This window comes from Carettochelys insculpta, chromosome 3 (assembly GCF_033958435.1).
Source record: "Carettochelys insculpta isolate YL-2023 chromosome 3, ASM3395843v1, whole genome shotgun sequence".
NCBI classification, from domain to species: Eukaryota; Metazoa; Chordata; order Testudines; family Carettochelyidae; genus Carettochelys; species Carettochelys insculpta.
This window is the reverse complement of record NC_134139.1, coordinates 56,629,029-56,651,612: the sequence shown is the minus strand read 5'-3', so window position 1 is coordinate 56,651,612 and position 22,584 is coordinate 56,629,029. Positions and strand designations below refer to the sequence as shown.

Here is a 22,584-nt window from a genome sequence, read left to right as displayed (position 1 = left end):
TCACTGTCAAAACTCTTCCACCACCTGGTGTCCACAAAGTATTTCTGGCAGTATGACTGTCAGTGTGGGATGAGTTTTTTCCTCAGTTAAAGTCATTATGCCAGTATAATCCCTATTATGGAGAGAATTAAACTGCTAATACCCATGGTGTTACACTGGCATAGTAATGTACCCTGCAGACTGGCTGGTCAAATTAAAATACTTGAAAATATTTACCCCCAAAAGATTGTAAATATAACTATGCCACAGACACAGGCCCTCTTTACATGGCAAGTTGGTTTTGAAATATCACAAACTGCGTAAATTATTTCAAAAATCCCTTATTCTGAAATTGGTGCTGTCTGAACAGCACCAAAGTTGGGAATAAGAGGCTATTCTGAAAGTTCTTTTACCCCTTGTACCAAAACCAGAACACCACGAGGGATGTCAGAACCAGAATACCACGCACGAGAAGCCAGCGCCATTTCAATTACAGGGAAAATCTGTGGTAATGCAGTTTTGTTGCTGTGTAGACATAGCCATGGTGTCCTTTTAATGCTCTGGGCTCACGTCCATACAAATACAGAATTTGGGCCTCTTAATGTGCTCTCTCACATTTGAGAAGCCCGGCCTTAATTCTTACAATGCAGCTGTCATGCAGACAGATCACTTCTAAAATTTGGTTTTCTAGATGCATACTGTCAGTTCCAGGCCCTAGTGGGGCAAACTGACTATTTCACTGGAGCAGAAGCAGCCTCAGAACTGACCAGGAAAAAGATGTGCAGAAAGTTACCCTGCTGACACTGACTTTCCTCTTTATTTCCCCTTCTCAGGAGGTGGGAACTCACAAGCTGAGGGTGCCTGCTTCAGGGACGCCTGTTCAAGGTGCCTATTGGCTACAACACTGATGTCACAAAGGCAGCACGCTGTTTGAAACATAGTGCAGTGCGGGTCCCGTGATACAGCAAGGAGCTCCACAGTGCAGCCCATGCACCTGGTTTCCCTGCAGAGTAAGAAAGACTGCAGAAGGTGGACTTCAAATTTGTTCAGTGATTTGTGTGATCATAACTCTCTAAAGTCTTCATCCACCTCAGTCCTTCATGCAGCTAAACCAGCAGCGGGCAATAATTTTTGCAGAGGGGCCACTCCACGAATTTCGGTACTGGTAATGGACATAAGAGGTGGGACTGGCAGCTACAGAGAGCGAGGAAGAGACAAAGCGTATGTGAGTACAGTAAAGCTTGAGAGAGTTGCACATGTCTTGGGTTAACCTGACTGCTGCCCCTGACAGGAGTGGGAAACTGCTCCTGTCACGGGTGGCAGCCATGAGTCAGCCTGCCGTCCCTGACAGGAACGGGAAAAACCACTCCTGCCAGGGCCAGCAACCTGACTCTTGCCACCCCTGGCAGGAGAAGTTTCCTGACAGGAACATTTTCACCTCCTCACCCCACCCAGCTAGCAGGAGAATCCTAGAAGCAGCTCCGTTGCAGATGGGAAAAGATGGGGGAAGAGGCAGTTGAACACATGCTGCTGGCTGTAAGTATGCACTTTCTGCTAATCAGCTATGTAGGCCAGAGAGAAATGCCTGGCAAACGGGATCTGGTGTCTGGTGCTGATTTTGCCACCCCTGAGCTAAACTGAAGAATCTTCCTGTGAAAAGAGCAGCAGTTGTAGGTTAGGGCAGTGACAGTTGTTTTACACCTGAGCAGTTATAGCATATGGGCATCATCATCATCATCATCGTCATCATCATCATCATCAATAACCATGGGCTCAGCGCCCGTTGGCGTCTGATGCCTCTCTCGCTATTTCCTTCCATCTTTGCCTATCCAGTGCAGAGTGGCTTAGTTTTGGTAGACTAGCCCCGCACCAATCTACTATAGCATCTACCCATTCTCTGTGGGGTCTGCCTCTCCTATTTGAGCCATCCATTATGCCGAATACTAGGGTCTTGATTTTTTGTTCGTTGTTCATTCTGCCAATATGTCCAAATAGTTGTAGCTTCCATTTCATAACCTTCTGTAGCAGGTTCTCTTTTGGCTGTATCTTCCTATATAATTCCTCTTTGGTGACCTTCTGCATCCATCCTATTCTCAGAATCTTTCTGTAACAACTCCTTTCGAACGCCAATATTCTTCTTTTCAAATCTTTCGTTATCACCCGTCTCACATCCATAAAACATGCTGCTGAATACACACGTTTTCAAGACGCCCAGCTTTATTCTTAAGCTAAATGCTTTGCTTTTCCAGATCTTAACCATCTCCTTCAAACTCGCTCTTGCTTTCACTATTCTAGTCGCTATTTCCTTCTTCCAGTCTATATCATATGTTATGTTGCTCCCCAGATATGTGAACTTCTCTACATTTTCTAGTTCAATACCATCCACACTGATCTTCCTTCCTATTTCCTTATCTCCAAATACCATTGTTCTTCTTCGAGTGATTGCTCATGTGCATTCCAATTTGGGTGTGTGCCGTGCGCATGCCCAGTTGCCGGAAACTTTTTACCCTAGCCGGTAGCCTTAGGGTCGGTGCGGCACCCCGTGGAGTGGCACCTGCATGGCCACCCATATATGCACCGCCCAACCTGCCCCCCACTCAGTTCTTTCTCGCCATGCTGTCAGTTGCTGGACCTTAACTCTTCTCGAGAGTTCGCTGGTAGCCTTTGTTGTCTTAATTAGTTGTAAATAGTTCACTGTCAAAACAAAAAGCAGTCAAGTAGCACTTTAAAGACTAGCAAAATGCTAGTGCTACTTGACTGCTTTTTGTTTTGATAAGTGTATAGACTAGCACGGCTTCCTCTTCGTTGTTTATAGTTCACTTTGTTATCTACTGTAGGAAATTAGCACTTAGTAAGCCGAGGTGGGTCTTTAACCCTCTCGGCGCCTCACCGTCAGCCGATGCCTGGCTCTCCGGGTTTTAAAAACTGTTCTATATGTGGCAAATGCATGTCCAAGAGTGACCTGCATAAAGCTAGTCTGGGCTGCCTCGGTGAATCTCATCTCCAAGAGCGTTGCTCCATCTGTAAGGCCTTCGAGTCAAGGACTCTAAAAGATAGCGCTCAAAGACTAACAGTTCTCCTTATGGAGTCAGCCTTGGACCCGGAGGGTTCCTTGGCAGGAACGCAGAGCACTGCATCTTTGGTGCAGAGTGCTCCGGCACCATCGGTGCCATCAGAGGACTCCCGGTGCCGAGAGTTGGACTCGGCGCCTAGTGCCTCCTGGCACCACAAGAGTCAGTCTCTGGTGCCGCACAAGAGGACGAGACGGCACCGGGGCTGTTCAAGACAGGCATCTGGAGAGTCCACCAATGCGCACCGTGAGCGGGGTCATGAAATGCTGGCGTCGACTTCAGCGCGAGGCAGGAGCCCGCACTCTCCCAGACTACCCTCGACACCAGAGGCCTTTGGTGCTGCTCAAGGCCTCCTGCAATTTATGGTGCCGTTACAAACACCGCACCGGGAGCCTTCGTCACCCTTGCTCCAGACACCGGGTCAGGCTCCAGGGACCCCGGCACAGCTCCCGACACCAGGGGGACCCCAACAATCCACTGGCGCCATGCAGATGGGACTGAGCCTGCAGGAACCAATGAGAAGCACGGGACCCCTGGCACCACCATACTCGTCAGTCTTAGGGTCCACGTCAGAACTGGACTCCCTTTACTCTGGATCAGTAAGGAGCGAGAGTACGAGGTCATCCCGACACAGTGGGCACTGGCGCCACTCCCGACACTCCCTGGAAGGAGAGTGGCAAAGGCACCATCAGGGGGCACCACAGTGGCCCTTCTGGACCCCGTGAGCGATCCACGCGGAGCAAGGGCGAGTTGCTGGACACCCATTCAGGGCGCCGGGCACTCCCCAGGTGCCGAGATCGGTGCCGACAGCTGCCCTCAGAGCCCCGCCGGAGGAGCAAGGAGAGTCATCGGCACCGGCTCTTATGGCAGTACCAGCACCATCGCTGGTGTCGACATCGGCACTGGGTCAGCTGGGAGCGACCCAAGCATGGGTGCCCTCAGTACGGGCACCGGGCACTGTGGTGCAATGGACACCGGCACCGAGTGAACCGGTGGCGTCCCCGGTGCAGAGTGGCCCTGTTTTCATAACCACACCAGGGACCACGAGGGGGCCCTCCGCCCCAGGCACCAAGCACGGCGCCACAGAGTGTGGTGCTGGGGACTCAAGTAGTGGTGCCAGAATCCTCTCGATCAACAGGTTTGGAGGGTATGTTGGCCTCATCTTCGTCTTCTCCAGATGAGGCATTAGCTGGGTCCTCTGCATCCCCAGTACTGGAGGATGGAGGTGCGTAGCAGCAACTGTTGAGGAGAGTCACCCAGAGCCTGGGGGTACAGGTGGAAGAGGTCAGGGATGAAGTAGACCCTGTCGCTAACATCCTCTCAACCTCTGTACCATCCAGGGTGGCACTGCCTATTATAAAGACAATTGCCAACACAGCTAAGACAGTGTGGCAATCCCGGGCCTCAGCCTTGGCCATGGCTAGAAAAAATGAAGGCAGGTATTTTGTCCCGGCACAAGGAAATGAGCATCTGTTCACCCATCCTCCCCCAACTCCCTTGTCGTGGATGCGGTGAACAATAGGGAGAGACAGGGGTTTCAAGGGCCCTCCCCTAAGAACAAGGATGCCAAAAGACTAGACCTGTATGGCACAAAAGTTTACTCCACAGGTGGTCTGCTGGTTAGCAGATATAAGTATAATACAGCCAGTTCCATGGACCGTTTCGCGGAACTGCTTCCACAGGATGTCAAGACATACGTTACAGCCCTGGTAGCAGAGCAGAGGCTCATTTCCAGAGCAGCACTGCAGGCCACACTAGATGCAGCTGATGCAGCCACTAGGGTTATGGCCTTGGGTATTGCCGTGCGAAGGGGAGCATGGCTTCAGGTCTCAGGACTCTCGCAAGAGGTGCAGCAGTCCATTCAAGACCTCCCTTTTGAAGGCCCCTCTCTATTTTCAGAGAAAACAGATAAGAGACTTTATGGTATGAAAGATTCTCGATCCACGTTACACTCACTGGGTCTATACACACCGGTGACCCAAAGAAGGCAGTTTAATCCTAGGCACCAGTTCAGACAGTTCCCCCAGCAGCAACGGGAGGGGAACAGAAGAAGGGGCCGCCATAATAGGAGGCATCAGGGTCACCAAACGCAGGACCCGGGCCACACTAAAACCCCTCCTGGGCCTAGACACCAGTTTTGACGGGGCGGTCGAGAGCGTTGTACCGCCCACTCCCATAGTTCCAGCCCAAGGTTTATTTTCACTCCGCTTATCCCCACTCTACCAGGCATGGTGCAGCACAACTTCGGACCAGTGGGTCCTCCACACGGTAGAAAAGGGATATGCCATACAATTTTTCTTCTTACCCCGCTTCACAACCCCCTTCCCCAATCCCTCTTCAGGGAGCCCCTCATGAGATAGTTCTCAGACAGGAGGTAGGAATCCTCCTCCAAAAGGGGGCTATAGAGGAAGTTCCCCAGGAATTTCGGGGACAGGGATTTTATTCCCGCTATTTCCTCATTCCGAAAGTGAAAGGGGGGCAGAGGCCCATCTTGGACCTACGAAATCTCGACAAATTTGTAAGAAAGATAAAGTTTCGTATGATATCCCTGGGGATAATTATCCCAATGCTGGAACGAGGGGATTGGTTCGCCGCTCTCGACTTACAGGATGCATATTTCCATGTAGCAATCTATCCGCCTCACAGTAGGTTCCTCAGATTTGTACTAGGGAAGGACCATTATCAATTTACAGTCCTCCCGTTTGGACTCTCCTCAGCCCCGAGTGTCTTTACCAAATGCATGTCAGTAGTGGCAGCCTTCTTACACAGGCGAGGTGCGCACCTGTTCCTGTACCTAGATGACTGGCTGATCAAGGGTCAGTCACAAGGACAGGTGTCGCAACATGTACAGCTAATAAGAGAAACGTGTGACATGTTAGGCCTCCTAGTAAACGAGGCGAAGTCTGTGTTAGTACCGACTCAAGTTATAGAATTCGTAGGCGCACGTCTAGATGCAAAGCAAGCCAGAGCGCTTCTGCCACACAGCAGGGTCCAGGCAATGGTGGCTTGCATACAAGCCCTAATAAGGTTCCCAACCACAACAGCCAGGGGATGCCTCAGATTGTTGGGACACATGGCGGCATGCACGTTCGTAGTCCAGCATGCCAGGTTACGAATGCGCCCCTTTCAGATGTGGCTCGCCTCGGTATACAGACCTGTCAGGGACAGCATAGACATGTTAGTCACAGTCCCCCACGAAGTGTTGACGACACTGCACTGATGGCTGGAGGACGGATAAGTCTGTATGGGGGTAACCTTCAACCCTCCCTCTCCCTCGTCACGGACGCATCAGACCTGGGCTGGGGAGTTCACTTGGGGGACCGCCAGACGCAGGCCTTGTGGGGCAAAACGGACGCTCACTTCCACATAAATGTGAGAGAACTCAGAGCAGTTCGTTTGGCGTGCAAAGTATTTCAGAACGAGATGAAGGGGCACTGTGTAGCAGTCAGCACAGGCAACACCACAGCAATGTACTATATAAACAAACGAGGGGGTGCACGCTCGTCGCCTCTGTGTCTAGAGGCCTTCACGCTTTGGGATTTCTGCATCAAGCACCAGATTCTCCTGAGAGCGTTCTACCTGCCTGGGACTCAGAACTCCCTGGCGGACCACTTCAGCAGGTCCTTCTTGGACCACGAATGGTCATTACAGACAGAAGTACTGACTTCAGTTTTCCAGAGGTGGGGGCATCCCCAGGTAGACCTCTTTGCCACACATCTCAATGTGAAGTGCAGGACATTCTGCTCTTACCAGAACCGAAGTCCAGGCTCTTGGGCAGATGCCTTGAGCATCCATTGGTCGGGCCCGGTACTGTACGCCTTTCCACCGATACCGCTCATCCACCAAACGCTGTTGAAAATTCAGTCAGACCGAGCGTCAGTAATCCTGGTGGTCCCGGCCTGGGCTTGACAACATTGGTATTCGACCCTATTGGAGATGTCCACTTACACTCTGGAGATCCTCCCGCTGCGCCCAGGCCTGCTGACACAGGAGGAGGGGAGACTGCAGCACCCCAATCTCCAAGCGCTGCACTTGACAGCATGGAGGCTCCATGGCTGAGACTGGTGGAGCTGGCCTGCTCTCAACCTGTCAGGGAAGTATTGCTGAACAGCAGGAAACCCTCTACAAGGGTAGCATATGTAGCCAAATGGAAAAGATTTACCATTTGGGCCACCCAAAAGGGGATGTCCCCAAGAGAGAACACAATACCAAGTATCCTAGATTACTTGCTGGCTCTGAGCCAGGTGGGGCTGTCAGTATCCTCCCTAAAGGTGCACCTGGCAGCCATTTCGGCGTTCCACCCAGGGGACGAGAGGTTTTCGGTCTTCTCAGAGCCAGTGGTAAAAAGGTTTATGAAGGGAATGGAAAGAGTCAGACCACAGGTTTGGGCCCCGCTCCCAATGTGGGACCTTAATTTGGTTTTGTCTAAGCTGATGGCTCCCCCTTTTGAACCTCTCGCCTCTTGTTCTATGTTGTTTCTTACTTATAAGGTGGCATTCCTGGTGGCCATTACCTCAGCCAGAAGGGTGTCACAGCTAAGGGCCCTGATGGTGGATCCAGTTTATACGGTATTCCACAAGGACAAGGTTAGACTAAGACCCCACCCGGCATTTCAGCCTAAGGTGGTCTCCCCTTTCCATAGTAACCAAGACCTCACCTTACCAGTGTTTTACCCAAAGCCCCATGCCTCCCCTAGGGAGCAGAGCTTACATACTTTGGATGTACGGAGGGCACTGGCCTTCTATATGGACAGGACCAAACCCATCCGGAAGTCGCAGCAGCTGTTCACTGCAGTAGCAGACAGGATGAAGGGGCACCCAGTCTCCTCTCAGAGGATCTCCTCCTGGCTAGTAACCTGTATCAGTGAGTGTTACAAACTGGTGGGGGTTCCCCCTCCGCCAATCAGAGTGCACTCCACTAGGGCACAGGCATCCTCTGCAGCGTTCTTAGCCAAAGTCCCTATCCAGGACATCTGCAGAGCGGCCACTTGGTCCTCCATTCACACGTTTGCAGCGCACTACGCAGTTGCGCAGCATGCTAGGGAAGACGCTGCAGTGGGCAGGGCTGTCCTGCACTCCTTCTGGGGCTCTGACCCCGCCTCCTAGGCATTGTCTTGCATTCACCCTAATTGGAATGCACATGAGCAATCACTCAAAGAAGAAAAGACAGTTACCTGTTCCGTAACTGGTGTTCTTTGAGATGTGTTGCTCATGTCCTTTCCAAAACCCTCCCACCTTCCCCTCTATCGGAGTAGCCGGCAAGAAGGAACTGAGCAGGGGGCGGGTTGGGCGATGCATATATGGGTGGCCATATGGGTGCCACTCCAGGGGGCACCACACCGACCCTAAGGCTACCGGCTAGGGCAAAAAGCTTCCGGCAACTGGGCATGCGCATGGCACACACCCAAATTGGAATGGACATGAGCAACACATCTCGAAGAACACCAGTTACGGAACAGGTAACTGTCTTTTTTTGATCGATGTTCATAATCAAGCCATACCGCTTCCCTTCTTCGTTTAACACCCACATCATTTTCGCTAGTTTCTCCTCATCTTCCTCAATGATAACTATATCATCTAAAAACCTCAAGTTGTTAATTCTTTCCCATGCACAGATATCCCTTCTACCTCTTCCTTGATCTTGTCCATCGCTCTCTCCAGATGTACAATGAAGATACTTGGCGATACTGGATCTCCTTGTCTTGTACCTCTACTTGTTTTAAACCAACTTCCCAACTCCCCGCATGTTCTTACTGCTGCCTCCGCGTTATCACTGATATCTTTCAACAACCGTATTAGTCTGCTATCCACTCCGTATGACTCCAACACCGCCCAAGTCACTTTCTGATCTATACTGTCAAATGCCTTTTGAAAAATCGACGAAGCAAGTGTATATGTTTTTGTTCTTTCGTCGAGCTTTCTCTGCTATCATTCTTAGTGCCAATATCTGCTGGATGGTACTTCTATCTTTTCTGAACCCTGCTTGCTCGTCTGCCATATGTTCTTCTATCTGTGATCTTAATCTCTCAGTCAGTATCATCATCAGCACTTTATTAGATGACTCATTAGGGCAATCGTTCTGTAGTTCTTGCACTCCAACATACTTCCTTTCTTGGGTATTGTCACTAGCACAGATCTTGTCCATTCCTTAGGTGCCTTCCCTTCTTTTCATGCTATATTACATAGTCGGTATATTTCCTGAATCATGCTTTCTCCGCCATATTTGATCATCTCTCCTGTGATCTTATCATTTCCAGGGCTTTTGTTGTTCTTTAGTCGTTTCACTGCTTTTTCTACTTCATCTTTTGAAATATCGGTCTCGCTTTCGATGCTCAGGGGAGATATCTCTTTCAATTCTTCAATCAGTCTCTCTGAGACACTTGGGTCCAACTGTGCTTTGTATAGATCAGTGCAATATCTTGTCCATCACTGCACAATCTTCTCCCTGTTCATGAGCACTTCGTCGTTCTCATCTTTGATCGCCATCTGCTTCGGTTGCCATTTCCTATTAATATTCCTAATTGTTTTATACACCTCTCTGGTCTTACATTCGCCGTAATACCTCTCTATATCTTCACATTGCTCCTCTAACCATTTCTCCTTATCCTTTCTGGCTGCTTTCCTTACCTCATTGCATTTCATCCTACATTGCTGTTCTGCCACCTCAGAAACATCTCTTCTGATCTTCAACGCTCTCTTCTCTTGAGCCAACTTCAGTGTCTTCTGGGTAATCCACTTCTTATTGATCTTTTCTTCTTCTGGAACAGTCTGCTCAATTGCCTCTTCTACAGCGATGGCTATCCCTGCGACTCTCTTATCTAGTCTTTCTCTGTGGCGATATTCTTAATCTTCTCTTTGAGCGCTGTTCTGTATGCATTCCCTGTTTCTTCCTCACTTAGCCTCGCCATATCTCTTCTTTTCTTAAACTGCGTTTTACATTTTCTTTTGAGTTTTATCTTGATGTTTGCGATCACTAGACTGTGGTCTGAGTCTATATCGGCTCCTTGGAAAGTTCGGCACTGCTGTACTGATGTTATCCATCTTCTTACCAAAATCATGTCTATCATGTTCTTGGACTTCCCATCATTCGATCGCCATGTCCATTTCCTACAGTCCTTTTGTTGGAATCTCATGTTGCAAATCACCATCTCATGCTCTGTGGCAAACTCTAACAGTTTCTCACCTCGTTCGTTCCTTTCTCCGTATCCAAATCTTCCCATGACTCTCTTCCATCCTTCACTATCTGTTCCAACCTTCACATTCCTATCTCCTTCGATGATCAACACATCTTTCTTTGGTATCTCCTCCACAGTTTTTGTCAAGTCTTTATAAAATAGCTCCATCTCTTCCTCCGTACTGTCCCACGTGGGTGCATACACCTGAATGACTGAGATGTTGAACAGTCTTGCTTCGAATCACACAACCATCATTCTTGCACTCCCCAGTTTGTATCCTAATAATGCTCTTCTAGCTGTTTTGCTAAGAAGGAATCCAGCTCCTGCTCCATGCTTTGTTTTGTTTCCTGACCAAATGACTTCGCAACCGCATATCTCTCCTGATCCCGTCCAACGCATCTCTGCCAGTCCAAGTATATCACATGTTCCAATGGATAGCATATGTGTTAGGTGTAATTTTCTTTTGGTAGCCAACTTATCAACCCAACCCCGATTGCTCGATTTGTATCGCAGACTTTGTTTATCTGGGTAAACGTCTGAGCCAGCATCTTTTAACATTTGGTTGTACTGGCATCAGATTTCATTCGTATTGTTGTTTGATGGTCAGTGCATCGACACACATCTGACCAACCCTCCTCCTCCATCCAGTTAGGACTGGCATGGAGCTCTCAGTGGCTTCATGGCGGAATTAGCATATGGACAGGTGAAGTCTGATGTTATAAAAATTCAGGGCTCTGTGCTTGTTTTCTGCTGCTTCTTTTCTCATGAAAGAAAAAGTGAATATGAACTCTACTATAGCAACTATAGCAGAAAAAGGTGTTAGATTTTAAAGCATTTATACTCTTCATTGAAATTGGTACTAAAAGGTCACAGATCTGAGAAAGTATAAGGTCCAAGAACGGTTCATCCAATAAGTTCATGGCCAAGTGGATTTATAAATATAGGGTATACAGCCAAGGGAGATGATAAATTACTTTCAATCCACAGACGCTCACTTGGTGATGGCAGTGGGATATGTGCCCAAAGACCAGGTTAGTATATGACTTTTATGTAGTGTTCACACTTTGAGTTATCACACATATTATTTGTTCAGTACCTGTAAGTAGGTTTGGCAGAATTTGTTTTTATCCTTTTGATGGACAATATCCATGTTTTTATGAAATCATTTTTTCTATTTTTATCAATTTAACACCCCCCCACTTGCCACTATTGCTAAAATTTAGACAACAGGGTGGGACAGACAAAAATGTTATGTTATGACAGTAGGCACTGGTCTTAAAAAATTAAAGCTTTGCAACTATTCACATGCAAATTGTGACCATCATGTTAAAATATACATAGTAAATAGCCACACAAACTATTAAGCAGAATTTTTTTACTCTGCCTATCTCTAAATTTCATTTATTAGTGAAAGAAATATTGATGGATTGGCTTGTACATATATAGTGAAATTGACATTTAGAGACTTTTACTGATTAAAAATCTGATCCTTCAAAAAGTGGGTTTTAAGGAGAGCTAAAACCGTTTTTTGTTGTTGGGGGCTTTTTTTAGAACTCTATGTGGTGTGTTTTACAATGCGGGGTTCTGTGAAAAATGGTACCCCCATGGTGTGTCCATGTACGACATGTGCATGATTCCTTCTCACCCACACCTATGCCATCTTGATCATGCAACATCAACAAGGTTGCATGGTGACTATTAAAACATTCAGTGAGTAGGGGGTCTGGTGGTGAATGGTAGGAGTAGACACTGCAAGACCTAAATGTGACACTGCCAGTGGTTAATGTCCCCATTCAGTTTGGTTGGGAGAGGGGGTTCAGTACACGGAACCACACTCTCAAGGGATCGATACATCTGAGCACCTAACTTGCAAGAACAGGACCCCATTTTTGTTTTATTTTTTTTATAAGTGCCGAGTATCCAACCCTCCCATTGCCAAGATGATCAGAGAGCACTCGGCATATCTGAAAATCAGACCCCAGGTGTCCCAATCCAAGCACCTAAAATTTGAGATACCCACGACCAGCGTTTCCTGTGAGCTGAATGCTTGTAGCAGTCACCCAGGAGAGTCAGATGCTGCCCAGCTGACTAGCACAGTGCCCACAGCTGTCAGGACATGTTTCTATGGTGGTGCACATAACAAAATGTATGTCACCCACGTATGGAAAAAATTAGAGGGAACACTGCCCACAGCCAGTGGTTTCTTTTGAAAATATGGGCTGTAGGTCCCGTTAATACCATTTGCTGGTTATTTTGAAGTTGATACTATGTTTATTACGACTTAAACCAAGGAAGTTGTGTTCTACCTCTTTGTCAGGGAAAGCTGAAGCATGGCCTGCACTTCTCTTCTGCCATGCCAGAGGTGGAAATGGATACAGAATATGTAAGTAACTGTCAGGTCACAAAAAAAAAATATAATTACAAAAGTCTGTTTTATGGGACTGATAATATGAACCATGAACAACATTCCCAACTACGAGACTGTCCATACAGTTTGCATTTCAAGAACACTGAGTTTCTTTTTCACTTTTTTTTCTTTCAGAATTTTGTGAGAGAGATTATTTAGAAACCAGTCTACATCCTGATAGTCTTCAGGCCACTGCATATACTGACTCCTTTGCACAAAGACTCTAATCGGTTTGTATTTCTTCAACTGATACTCAGAAAGTGACCCAACTACCACCATAATGAGGACATCTTTCAGGTCACAAAAGTATCTGCTCTGGGCAAAATTAAAGGCTTCCACGCACCACCCATCCTTGAGGAAGTGCCTTGTCACAATGCAAATAGTCTTCCGGCTATTCCAAATGGCATCCCGAATGTTGGTGATATGATCCTCCCCAGGCAGGAAATCTCTCTCTTCAAAGCACAAAGCAAATCTGTTTTTCTCTGAATACTGAGAGTCCAGATACTTGAGCAGTGAATTTTGGACCCACTCAAAGTCTCTCTTGCTATAGCATATATAGGCATCATACTTGTATGCATTTGTATCTATTGCTTGCTTACTTTCTTTTAACAGAGCACCTGTGATGGTCTTATACCAGACAAAACAAGTCCCCCGAAAGTGATTATAAACGACGACTGCTGTTAGGAACATTATGAGAGTGACTGAAGTGAAAACGAACAGTGAGAACTGTAGAGGTTTCTGGAGTTCATCTTCATTACACCCATCAAGTGCTACTGAAGAGAATGGAACCCTTGTGAGAGAAGGGGGCAGTACACAGTATGTGTCATTTTCTGAGCCAGCTAAGGCCACTTTGCTTTGATTTAAACTTTCTCTCAAGGCATTTAAAGTGCAATCACAGAAAAACCTGTTGTTTGTTATATCCAGCTCACTCAAAGTCATAAAGACCTCAAGGGCAGGTGAAAGAAGTTGGTTTTCAGACACATGAAGTATCTTTAGGCTCTCAGGGAAGACACCAGGAGAAAGGTAAGACAACCGGTTGGAGTTTAAGTTGAGCCTCTTCAATGATTTTAGACCATGAAAAATGCCCTGTGGAAGGGCAGTAAGGTAGTTGTTGTTCAGGTGAAGCACCTCTAGTTTGGAAAGTGCCCTGAACACATCCAAACACGAACCTGTGTTCCACACCAGCTGCAACATGTTGTTTCCTAGATCCAGGTAGATTAACTGGTTATTTTCTATAACATTAACACTTTTATAGCAATTAGATAAATGATTTTGTCCTAAAAAGAGATACTGCACATCTGGAACTTGTAAAAGAACATACAGATCACCCAGGTTGGACAAGCTGTTTCTTTCTAAGTCCAGGAATGTTGCCCTCATTGGCTGGTTACCTATAGATAACAGCTTATTGTCACTTAAATAATAAATGCTCATGGGTGGGAAAGAAGGGAGAGTTTTAATGGCATTATCCCGGAGATCCACCATCTTTAATGCTTTTAACTTCAGGAATGAATTCCGAGCAATTATTCCAATATGATTTTGTTGCAAATCAATATGCTCCACATTTGGAAGCCACTCAAAGGTGTGATCATACAGCTCCCCCAGAATGTTATATGACAGGTTGAGAGTTGTTAGGCTTTTCAGGCCAAAAAATGCTTCCTTGTGGATCTCATTTATTTTGTTATTGTTAAGGTCCAGCACTTTCAGATCACCAAGGGTCTGAAACAAATACGGATTGAGAGAGAAAATCCCACCCCTTGAAATATCCAGCAAGAGAAGGCCACTTTGTGCTAGCCCTGCAAACGTATCTTTGTCTGGATCTTTTAAGTTGTTAAAGCCAAATCCTGGACCCATTATGTGAGATTTAAGCTGCAAAAACTCAATTGGAGTCCCATTCACAGCTGTGCAGAAGTGTTTCACCTTATCTACCCCCCAGCCATTACCACCAAGATCCAGTGTGCCTGGCATTATGTTTTTGAAAGGATTTCCACACTTGGCCCAGTCCATAGAAATTGACTTGTATAATCTATTAGAATTGAGAATAAACAATGAGAAGGATTTTCCCTGGAAGCTATCAAGATCCCCTTCACATAAGGTTGATATGTGGTTGAGTTTCAGGTTCACAACTGTCAAGTTTTTTAGATGGTAAAATAAGCGATGAGGACGAAGCCTTCCGATATGGTTATACGAAAGTTCCAAATATTCTAAGGAGATCAAATCTCGAAGATAGTCTTCTTCCAGAATGGACTCATTGAGGCTGTTGTAATATAGCAGGAGTGCATTTAAATTTGATAACCCCACAAAAGCGTCAGGATCCAGATGAAGTATTTTGTTGTCTCCTAAATCTAAAGTTTTAAGGTTTGGCAGGTTCCTAAAAGCTGCTTTCCCTATGGTAACAGGAAAGTCCTGGGTTCCAATTTCCAAATGCAGCAACTTTTCCAGAAGAGGAAAGGAGGAAGCATTCACTTGCCTGATTTGGTTGAAAGTTAGCCAGAATGTAACAGTATCTTTGGGCACATGCGGAACCTCAGTGAGATTACACCATCGATAGTTGGCAAGTCCATCTTGGTAATAGCAGCGTTTAGATGCAAATACTTCTTGGGCTACCAGCAATGCTCCTAAGAGAAATACTAGATGATGTAACATTGTGCCGCTGCGTGAAAAGAGAGAGAAAGGTGTAAGAACAAAGTATAAAGTTGGCTGTCTGACCAAACAAGTTTAGTAGCCCACTTCCCACACACTGAACTCCTCATTGTTGGCCTCACCCCAGAGCCTAGGGCCTCACTATGCTTTAGGGCAGGTGTGCAAGGGGAATGAGAGGAATGTCTTTTTCTGCTCCTGAGTCAGGTGCAATGTTCCCTTTAACTTTTTCCATCCATAAGAAGACTAAATAATGTTGTTTTGTGCACCAAGGTATGGATGGATGTGCACCACCCTAGAAACTCATGCTGGTGGCTGTGGGCGCTCTGCTAACCAGCTGGCCACCATCTGAATTTCCCCTGCGCGGCCATCCAAGCTCTCAGCTTACAGAGAGCCAGGAAGGTGTTTTTTGCTTCTCACTTTTGGGTGGCACCTGACTGATTTTTCTGTGGGTCAGTGGCCATGACCCAAAAAACATCCCCCGCCCCAACGCTGTAGACAGATTTTTTTCATAGCAAGGGGCAAATGTAAATAATGTAGCTCTAACTGACGTACACTTTGAGCTTTTTCTCCGCTCTGGTTTTCTTCAGGCATGCTGTCATCCAAACAGCTCTCTCCAGAGCAAGCACTGTCCTTACTGTTGTCTGCGTCAGAGTACAGCACAAGCTGTCTGCACTAGGAGGACTGCTGGCATGCTTTTGTTTAACATATATTTACTAATATTGCAACCACCTGCTGCTCCCTTCTAAAAACAATTTACTTGTCTAACAACCAGACAAAGAATTTTTTTGCCCTACAGCCTAATGCACTCATTCTCAAAGTGCAGTCTGCAGCCTGCTAGTTGGCCGTTACCATCTTGCAGGAAGGCCGCAGGCTTGGGTCTCACACCCTCTCAGGGCCGTGGAGAGCCCGTGATGGCATTCCAGCCCCATGACACCTCCTCCTGCAAGGCTAGAACACCAGCACTGGCTTCCTGCTGCAGGGAGCCAGGAATGGATCCGGCTGGTGGGCAGAATAAGAGGCTCCCTGAACTGCTGTTCCCTCTCCTCAGGGCTGGGGAAACAGCAGTGCAGGAAACTGCTGCAGGGAGTCTTTCCCTGCTACTCCCATTGGCCAGATTCCTGGGAGAGCCAGGTAAGCGCCCGCCCCCTCCCGCCATGCCCCGACTCCAGCCCTCCATTGCCCTTGTACACACCTTCACGCTGAGACCCTCAACCACCATCCTGTTCCTACGCCACTCTCCCTAATAGACAGCTCACCACCTTCCTGCTTCTGCACCCTCCCTGCTCCCCACTTCCCACTCTCTCCTGCTACCTCCCTTTCTCCCAGACCCTGCATTCCCATCCCTGGCCGCCTCCTTCCAGCATACTAAATCCCTCATTTTTGCCTTACCTCAGAACCTAGAGTAACCCACAAAATCTACTAGCCCTGGGCCTACAGAAGAATTATTCTGGCCTGTAGGAAACCCTGAACCTCAGTCCTTCCTCCCCCACAAGGAACACAAGGAGAGTTGAGGGCCACATCAGTGAAAATAGTTGTGTGGTTTTTTTTGTTTTCCTTTCTCTTTTGTGTGGCCCCCCAACTGATTTTTCTGTAGATCAGTGGCCCCAACCCAAAAGAGGTCCCCATCCCTGCAAATCAAGGAAACAGTGAAACCTTTTGTTTTGGATATAAATTAAATTTTACTTTCTTTAAAATGAAGATTAAAATATACAGCCCTGATGCTGCAAAATAAAAACAAAAAAATCTAAATATATGCACCCCTTATATTATAGCTGTGCATTTACATTTTTATGATCCAGTAGCCTAATATGGATAATTTAGTATTTAAGCTACTTAAAGAAGCAAGTACACTTTGTCCTCAGGGCTGGTTGGCTGGTGAGCCGCAGAAAGTTTTGTGTTGAGCAGGGTGAGAACCACTGGCCTAATGCAAACTTAATAAGCCTTTAAATTTTTGTCAATCTAAATCCCTGCTGGCCATCTAGTGGTTGCTAAGTAAATATACTTCACAGGGGAAAAGGTAGGCCCTGGGCCAGTAATTAACAAGTTGGTCAATCCCATTAATAGCTATTATTGATTAACAGTACTGTTTCACTAATGGCACAGATTGCTCAAAAGGATCGCAGTGAGAGTAATTGATTCTATGCTGAACTCAGCTCCGTAGAACTGAAACCATGTATACTGATTGTTTAGTCCTCAAATTTTACAGACTTTTGAGTCATTAAGACAAGATGTGCACAACACAAACAGTGAACTATACAATTATCCAGTTTACTTCACAGACAATAGGGATTCCAAGGATATTACAATATTGTTAACTATTGCAATTTTTGTCATGGATCTCACAATAAATTTTTTTCCTGTTAAATCCCTGTTCCTCCAATCATACCACTATGTGAAAGTCTCAGTTTTTCTATTTGTCTATTTTTAAATAGAGTTTCTAACTGTCGTGGCCGCACAGAAAAGTTTTGAAAATATGTACCCTAAAGGCTCAATCATCAGAGGGCATATAAAAATAACCTACCACTAATTCTTGAACAGGACTGATAGCGACAACATCCTGAAGGGTCTTCACACTGTCTTTAGTCAAGCAAATACCTATTAAGGGTAAGTCATAGTTGCCAGGATTTGGGCCAAAGGAAGCAAATTGCACGCAGAGACAACAGATCAAATGCAGATTTTGACATCTGTAGGGAATTATCCTCAAAAACTAAATTTGCACAGGAGCAACTTGTGAGAGAGGGTACAGGGGACCACCAGCCACGTGACTGACCTCTCCAGCACAGGAAAGGGCCAAGACAACTCCCCTGACTGCCCCAGGACCTGCCTCTCTCTGTCCCTTCCTCCAGCCCCCGCCCCTGAGTGATGCAGCCCAAGACAGATCTGTGGGATTAGGGTTGCAACACCAGCAATGGGATTCTCCCCCACCCTCCCACTCTCTCTCACAGACAGGGGCAGGGGAAGTGGTGTAATGCGACCCCAGCTCACTCTGATCCTCTGACCATGTCTCCACTTCCCACCAGTGAGTGCAGGGATGGTCTTGCCCTGCCCTGAGCAATGTGCCATGAAAGCAGAGTGAGCTGGGCCATGTTGCTCCACTTACCCTGCCACTGTCCTTGAGTGTGGGGGGAATGGGGGGGCAGATCCCTGCTACAGGTTCCAAGCACCCCAGATGATCAGAGACTCTGGCCCTGGCAGCTGCTGGCTGGATCCTTGCCACTCCCACCCATGGCATTTAGGGGGCCTGTGCCCCCCCTTCCCTCCCCTTATACATCATTCCCATGCACAGGGCTCTTTTACTATTTGTCTTTAATCCTTTAATCCTGTAGGTTCAGGTGAACTTGCGTTTTAAGAGATACAATATCAACAGTGAGCATATATATTTTAAAAGACTGTTTCTAAAAACTCCTTAGATTATTAAAATTATACACCTTTACCATTTAAACTCTGTTTACTTTTTTCCACTTCACTCAATGCCCTGGAAACAAACCTGTGATGCTCACTTTTTCTTTTATTACAGTGATGGCACTTATACAGTAGGAACCGCCACCCCCCCCCTCAATTTACACGGAGATTGCGTTCTTGTGCAACCCCCTGTAAATCAAATTTTGCATAACTCAGGAAGCCAGGCAACTGACCAGCGCAGCATCACTGATCAGTTTCCTGTCTCTTGGGAGTGGCGGGGAGCCCTACTGGCATAGTAACTGACCACCAAATAGGTTTTATGCATAAGTCTTCTTTTACCAAAAACACCTTCAAAACTAACAATTTTATTTATCAGGCAGTGAGCTTTTGTGGGTAAGACCCACTTCTTCAGAACTGTAGCAAAAATAAGAATCCAGGGTTTACATAGCAGAGGGGGAGGAAATGAAGTAGGGGGAAGTGGGGTGAGTTTTTTGTTGCTGTCAGTGGGATTGGAGCAGACATAGATGTATCTTAAGACCTGGCTATAAACAATGGGGTGTGTGATGTGTCCTTGATGGAAGCTGGACACATGTAGGTAAGACTAGAGGCTGGGGGGTTTCCAGTATAGAGTGCTATTAATTTGACCATTGTTGATGTGCCCTGTAATGTCCAGGAAATGGATCTCCTGTGTGGAAAGATCAAGGCTGTGATTGACAGTGGGGTGTAAATTGTTGAAATCCCTGTGGAAATTCCCACAAAACCTCATTACCTAATAAATAGAATCAGTGGGGTTTTTTTGTACTGGTCCCGAGTACTGGCACCTCAGCAGCACCAGCCACGTGGTCACTGGCTGGGTGGCGGGGGTGCAGGGGGACTCCGGCAGAAGCGGGAAGTGGGGAGCCAACTTAGTACTGGCTCCTCTTCCTGAATAAAACTGTTGATCTTTAAGGTGCTACAGGACTGCTTATTTTTTTGTAAAAACAGATGAAGTTGCTGCAGCCCAAGGGTCTGCAACCTGTGGCTCCGGAGGCACAGGTAGCTCTTTAACGACTTCTTTGTGGGTCCCCATGCTATAGATGGAAAGTAAAAAAATAACCCTCATTATTTTCGATAAACGGTGAACATCTAAAACCCAACAATGGAAAAAACTTCTGTATAAATAGGAAACAATAGGGGATCTTGAAATGCTGGAAATAACTCCCCCAGCATCCTCCAGGGAAAGAGAAGTGTCAGGAGTGAAAGTCAGGAAGACAGAGGCACAAACACACACGCAAACTGTGAGGAAATGGAACATGTAAAAAGTTTGTGAATGCCCTGCAGAAAACATGTATCACATTACACATCATTCTGTTTCCACTGCTCTTGGGACAGGGGGTTGCAAAAAGTCTGGTTTGATGTTATTTATTAAGGACCATCTCGTATTCACATGCACTGTGGCTCTTGAGCTTTTTTTACTGAATTGGTGAAAAATGGCTCTTGTTTTGGTTGAGGATCCCTGCCTTAGCCTAAAATTGGCCAACTCTGCAGCTCTATGCAGTCTTCAAAACTTATTTTAGGTGAACTATTTTTTAAACTGGTTAGATAGCCCAGTGTAGAAGGAGGGAAACTCTCCTGCTGATTGTAGTTTTAGGGTGAATTTTGCAGTCCGCTGGGCAGCTGTGCTATTCAAGGGAGTTTCAAATACCACCTAGCTAATTAGCAGATTGCCCACAGCTGGATTTTTGTTTCTGTGGGTGGTGCACATTTGCACGTATCTCAGTGCACATAAAAATTATTTTGCACAGGGTAAAGATTAGACTGAGGGAACATTGATGCTGGGCCCTTTGTGGCACATCCCTGCTCTCCTAAGGCCATCTGGTGAATGAAGAAATCCCACTGCTAAAAGAAAGGGTTGGATGCTGGGAGGAGTCGTAGGTAATCAAAAGAACTATTTAGATCCATTGAAACAAAACACTCATCATTCCTCTCCTTAGGGTGAAAAAAAACTTTTTTTTTTTTAAACAAAAGCATTTGTTCAAAAGTTTTTGTTTTTGAGTAATGTAGACCTGACTGCTTTTGCCAAGTGCTGCTCATGAAGCTAATTAGAACAGGGAAAGATATTGCCTTCCTGTTTGGAGACACACTGCCCCTGACAATACTTGGTACTGTTTGCTCCCTTCTTGAAACTGGGAAGGAAGCACGTTAGTCCTGTGAAGCGCAACATAAATGTTGCTGCCTCCCAGATCCTGTAAATACCACTAAGTCTTGTGTTTTGAGTCAGCAGTCATCAGCATGTTTACACTCTGTATATTAGGCAGGCTTCCTTTGTGAATGAGAACTGGTAGGTCAGATCTGTCACAACACTTTTAAAAGACAAGCTTGGAAGCTGAAATTCAGAATTTTACTAGACACTAAAAATCATGGCCTTAGTACAGACACTGGCTTTACAATTTGCTACAACAATCTGTAACCTACTAACATCCTTTTTTGTCTTGAGTACAGGGGTGTTAAGGAGCCACTTTGCTTTTAATGGTCCCTCACTACTTATGCAAAACTATCTCTTAAATACTGAAGTGCTACTAAAATGTTAGTCTTTAAAGTGCTACTTGACTGCTTTTTTAATCTGTTAAAGCTTGTATTTAGCTCTGACACTCACCACACTATGTCTACACTATAGCTTTTAGCCACAAGGCTATGAGGACACAGCCATATTGCTAAAAGTCAGCACACGTGAATGCTGTTTGTCAGCTAATGGGGAGGAGGGCAGGTGATTTGCTTTATCAAAGCAGTGTTCACACTTTCACTTGCCATGGCAAAACTTTTGTTGCTGGGTGGGGGCAAGGGGAGAAGAGCATTTAAGCACCACTGAACATGTAAAAGTTTTGTCGATCAAGTGTGAGTATAGACATTCCCTTTGAGTGCCATTACCAAGCCTGAAGAAGAGTTCCCTGTACAGCTCAAAACCTTGTCTCTCTCACCAACAAAAGCTGATCCAGTAAAACATGTTACCGTACCTTTATTGTCTCCCTAAACCTAGTGTCAGGTTGGAAGATTTTTCTGAGTTTGCCCTTTGACTGCATGAATACTGCTGTAAATGGAGTGCTTGATGCAAAATATCACAGATTGTTACAAATAAAGGAGAGATAACATACTACATGTTTTTTTTTTCTCCTCGCATTTGTCTAAATTAGATACAAGGACCTCAAAATTGTTAGAAAGCAAGCGGAAGAAAGGAAGGTCAGATGAAAACAGTTTGGCAGGAGCTATTGTAACATCCAAGAGCTGGGTAATATCACATGGGCTATGTCTACACTTAGGAAAAGCTTCGAAATGGCCATGCTAATGGCCAAATCCAAGAATAATACTGAGGTGCTGCAATGACTATTCAGCGCCTCATTAGCCTACCGCCAAACGTGGCACTTTGAAAGTGCCGTGTTTCGCTTGCACGCGACTCGTCTACATGGGGGTCCTTTTCGAAAGGATCCTGCAAACATCGAAATCCACTTATTTCGATGTTTGAAGGGTCCTTTTGAAAAGAACCCCCGTGTAGAAGAGCTGCATGCAAGCAAAACGTGGAACTTTCGAAGTGCCATGGCCGGCAGCATGCTAACGAGAAGACGAATATTTATTTCAGCACCTCATTGGTATTCTTCGATTTGACCATTAGCATGGCCATTTCAAAGTTCTTCCTAACTGTAGACGTAGACATGAAGTAAGAAATAATCCATGCAGTATGCAAGATCAGGAAAGGCGACTGGCATTGTGCTGTAAACTAGAAACAGTTAATCTCCACACTGCTAAACTATGAAGGTCAATGAAGGCTGACAGACCACAGGTACATGTATACTTACCAGAAGATCAAACCAGTCAGGATTGATCTTTGGGGGTTTGATTTAGCATGGGTAATAAGGATGCACTAAACTGAACCGTTG

General features: G+C 46.1%; 1 protein-coding gene across 2 annotated transcripts in view; it reads right to left on the bottom strand.

Moving 5' to 3' along the window:
• Nucleotides 1–11,108: 11,108 nt before the first annotated feature.
• Nucleotides 11,109–22,584, bottom strand: part of TLR5 (toll like receptor 5) — a 28,104-nt gene continuing 16,628 nt past the window's right edge. For both annotated transcript variants that reach the window (XM_074989915.1, XM_074989916.1), the window contains exon 3: nt 11,109–15,281. In XM_074989915.1, coding sequence (XP_074846016.1) covers nt 12,698–15,274 — 2,577 coding nt within the window. In that variant the 5' untranslated portion in view covers nt 15,275–15,281 and the 3' untranslated portion in view covers nt 11,109–12,697. The remainder of the gene's footprint in view (nt 15,282–22,584) is intronic.